The sequence below is a fragment of the Pseudochaenichthys georgianus genome, chromosome 10 (assembly GCF_902827115.2).
Source record: "Pseudochaenichthys georgianus chromosome 10, fPseGeo1.2, whole genome shotgun sequence".
NCBI lineage: Eukaryota > Metazoa > Chordata > Actinopteri > Perciformes > Channichthyidae > Pseudochaenichthys > Pseudochaenichthys georgianus.
The window spans coordinates 41,931,973-41,936,306 of record NC_047512.1 but is presented as its reverse complement, the minus strand read 5'-3'; the positions used below and the strand labels follow the sequence as shown (position 1 = coordinate 41,936,306).

Below are 4,334 nucleotides of genomic sequence, written 5' to 3'. Positions count from 1 at the left end.
AAAAAAAACACACGTTTAATCCATGTTGTTGGTGTACTACAACTACAAAAAGCACCGGTTTGTTTTCTCATCAGGAAATGCAGACCAGCACAAACAAACGATTTTTAATCATCATCCTCACTCATCATTTAATGTATCATATGTTCGCCGAATTGACATGAAAGCACTAATAAATGTAGTTTCATCCACTTGAGTTTACAACTACAAAACGAATCGATTTGTTTTTATATCACATCCGACGGGAGGAAATTCAGCAGCTCTGACTCCCGATTTTAATCCTAATGTAATCATCATCTTCACCACGATCATTTATGTTTATGTCCGCCGAATTGACATGAAAGCACTGACACATATGAATATACTGTAGTCAACTTCATTAAAACGTTATTAACGTGCCTAATCTCAGTAATTCACCATTTCTACGCATGATAACACACTTTGTCCGTGTTTGGCTCTCGAAGCGTTCCCGCATTGACGTCACTTCCGGCTTCCCCCAAAACTTCAAAATGAGTCAAGGAATTTCCCCGCGATGTTCGAAATTATTGATATTTAACGGAACGGTATCGCTTTTTCTTTTTTAAACTGACGGTTCGAGATTACTAGTAGCCCAATATTTCATCGCACAACAGTTGTTGGGATGGTGTCACAGGCTCTTTAAAGTACAAAAAAACCACTCGCTCAGGTGTGGATGTGGTTTTGTAGCGAGGAAAAAAATGGCTGCCTAACAAAACAAATTCAGAGTCTAACGGGGCGTGGTTTGCAATTCGCCCAGCCAATAGAAATAGAATAGAAATTGGCACTCTTTTGTCACCAGGTTCGTACCACCTCTCTAGCAGGGACTAAAAAGTACCAAAAGAGTTCCCGGCACTGAGTAGTCCCGGCGGTGTGAACGCGACATTATTGGTACCATCGGAACTAAAGAACTAAAGTACCAGGGAAAGTCCTGCGGTGTGAACGCGGCTAATGTGAGTTCCTTTTTACTTCCTGCTTCTTCACACACATGGAAGGTTTCTCATTTCCCCTCCTCAACTCCTCGAAACAGAGAGGATTATGGGACGCTGCAAGTATCCGTTTGGTGTTTGGAGCCAAACCCTTCGGAGTATATATCTGAGAGCTGTAATATTGATGAAAAACAGTATAATAGGGGACCTTTAAAACATAAGGACTTGACAGATTGAAGTCAACTTTAGCATGCACTAAGGAATATGAAATCACAGCAGGGTAACATTTCAAATTTCAGATGTTTTATTAGAAAAGACAGCAACTATTATCTTGGCCCTTAATTTCCACTCCATTATATAATCCCGCCCACACAAAAAGAAAACGAATCGTCTCCTAATTCAGTTCTACACGCTGCCTCGCCGCTCTTTTCAAGAGCCCAGTGGAACACTATCAGGCAAGCAAGTAGCAGATGGTACACTGCACAGAGCACTTTGTGGCAGCAGGCATGACGGGCCAGGCTCATCCTGCATCCCAGTATCTGTCTGAAGTAAACCCAGGCCTCATCCTCAATTGTTCCATTTCAAAGACAGATGATTGTGTTGCTAGTTTAGCCAGCAGGTCTTTCAGACATGGTTTCACGGTAAGGACGCAAATATAAAAAATAATAATTGGGGTTCTCACAAATCAAGGCTTTACATTCTTATTAAATGAGAAAATAAAACCTAAGGTTTACCTCATCCACACACTCAAACACAGATTTCATTTATTTTCCGTCCTTCCACCTCATCACTGCTTCTCTACAATAATGTCCATCGGCAGTTTAAAAACGTCAGATATGGACAAAACAAGACCCATCGGCGCAAGCCTCGTGTTGTTGAAGAAATAAGGGCAAGTAGGATCATAATTCCAGATCTCCAACGTGACTAATGAATTATTATCACAGATGTGCATTGGTTTAGAACTCTTGAGAGTGAACCCAGGACACGTGAGAAGTGACACGTTTCTGACAGAACAAGGCTCATGTATTTAAAGTGTTTATACAGTAACTTCCCACCTCCAGGTGGCTATGAGCGCACTTTTAAAAACAAGATGCTATAACTGATGTAGAGCACAATATTACAAGCTGAAATGATCAGAGCCATGGACAGGCTTCTTCAGAGGATGGAGCAGAACCACATGGAACCTACAAAACAGACCGTTCACTACCTCAGAATGGAAATCAACAGCTGTGTAAAAATAAACAGACTTTGATTTGGACAATTAAATTACAGACAGACATGGAGGAGCCTACATTGACATTTATCATTTCGCTAGAGGATTTTACTGCCAAAACACAGTAGAATAATATATTATAGTGAGAATGACTTCAGCTCGTCGCTCAAGGGTCCACCGTTGTCATGGAAACGCTGACACACAAGTGAAAGATCTACTGCTGTCCCTCCTTCTTCTCGCCCTCTGAAGAGCCCGAGCTGCCGCTGCCACTCCCGCTGCTGCCGCTGCCACTCCCGCTGCTGCCGCCGTCACGCTCTGCTGCCATCTGGGGACACACACACACACACTGTCACTCAAACTGCCAACACTTCATTTACAACTGATATTATATAATTGTTCTCGCCAATAAGGTCAGTGAGAACCATGTGTTACTAAAATGAAGACAGAGTTTACTCTGTACTCTTCCAAACAGCTATTACCAGTAATTGCTAGTGTATACCAAACTATTTGTTTAGTCATACGTTCTGCTGCACATGGAAACAAGTCAAATACAGTTTTAGTTACTGAATTGAAGTCTCATAAATGTGTGAATTGTGAATTAAAATCTAAAATCAAATAAAAAGGCAAACACATTTGTATAAATAGTTTTTTTCCTGTGAAATCAAGAACTGATATGAAACTAATCAACAGGAACCAGAAGCGTACCGACACCCAGGTAAGTGTTACATTGTGAGCTGCTTTTCTTTGTCTGGTGATAGAAAACAGGTCGAGATTAAAAGCCCCCCAAAAATCGATCTTCAATACGAGATATACCGTTTGTTAGTTACTGCTCTCATTAGCAGGCGCATTTAACAGTTTGAATCGAGTAGCAATTCAACCTACATTTCCCCAAAAGGTATGAAAATACAACGTTTTTCCACAGGAATGAAATGACAGCTCTGCGCTGGGATATGTTTAGCACACATGTTCCTACCTTTTTGTAAGCCATCTCAAAGAGTTTGAGTGAGGCCTGCTGCAGGGTGGTGGCCGCCTGCTTGATGTTCTCTCCCGTTTCTGAGTCCTTGTTGGCCAGAAGGTCCCTGACCTTGGTGATTTCCTCCTTCAGCTTGGTGCACTGAGGACGGACGGAGAGGAAACAGGAATGAATAAAGATGGCTCGTGTGAAAAATACATGAGGGGTACATTATATTGCCTTTAGCTGAGGCTTTTAACCAAAGCGACTTACAATAAGTGCGTTCGCCCAACAAGATACAAACTTGAAGAAAACAGAATCATATAAGTACTAGGTTTCATAGAGCCAAACATTTCAAGGGCTACTCAACTGGCTTTAGATAAGCCAGTCCTTTATTAGTATATAAGGGGGCTTAGTTAGTATATATAAGGGGGCTTAGTTAGTATATATATAAGGGGGCTTAGTTAGTATATATATAAGGGGGCTTAGTTAGTATATATATAAGGGGGCTTAGTTAGTATATATATAAGGGGGCTTAGTTAGTATATATAAGGGGGCTTAGTTAGTATATAAGGGGGCTTAGTTAGTGTATATGGGGGCTTAGTTAGTATATAAGTGCTTAGTTAGTATATATATAAGGGGGCTTAGTTAGTGTATATAAGGGGGCTTAGTGTATATAGGGGGCTTAGTTAGTATATAAGGGGGCTTAGTTAGTATATAAGGGGGCTTAGTTAGTATATAAGGGGGCTTAGTTAGTATATAAGGGGGCTTAGTTAGTATATAAGGGGGCTTAGTTAGTATATAAGGGGGCTTAGTTAGTGTATATAAGTGCTTAGTTAGTGTATATGGGGGCTTAGTTAGTATATAAGTGCTTAGTTAGTATATATAAGGGGGCTTAGTTAGTATATATAAGGGGGCTTAGTTAGTATATAAGTGCTTAGTTAGTATATATAAGGGGGCTTAGTTAGTATATATAAGGGGGCTTAGTTAGTATATATAAGGGGCTTAGTTAGTATATAAGTGCTTAGTTATATATAAGGCTTAGTTAGTATATAAGTGCTTAGTTAGTATATGGGGGCTTAGTTAGTATATAAGTGCTTAGTTAGTATATATGGGGGCTTAGTTAGTGTATATAAGGGGGCTTAGTTAGTATATATAAGGGGGCTTAGTTAGTATATATAAGGGGGCTTAGTTAGTATATAAGGGGGCTTAGTTAGTATATATGGGG

General features: G+C 40.2%; 1 protein-coding gene across 1 annotated transcript in view; it reads right to left on the bottom strand.

Annotated features, from left to right (window-relative positions):
• Positions 1-1,222: 1,222 nt before the first annotated feature.
• The window catches only part of hspa9 (heat shock protein 9), a 16,440-nt gene continuing 13,328 nt past the window's right edge, over positions 1,223-4,334 (bottom strand). Inside the window, exons 14-15 of the mRNA XM_034093680.2 lie at positions 3,128-3,268; positions 1,223-2,479 (exon numbers count right to left, since the gene is read on the bottom strand). Coding sequence (XP_033949571.1) covers positions 2,369-2,479; positions 3,128-3,268 — 252 coding nt within the window. The 3' untranslated portion in view covers positions 1,223-2,368. The remainder of the gene's footprint in view (positions 2,480-3,127; positions 3,269-4,334) is intronic.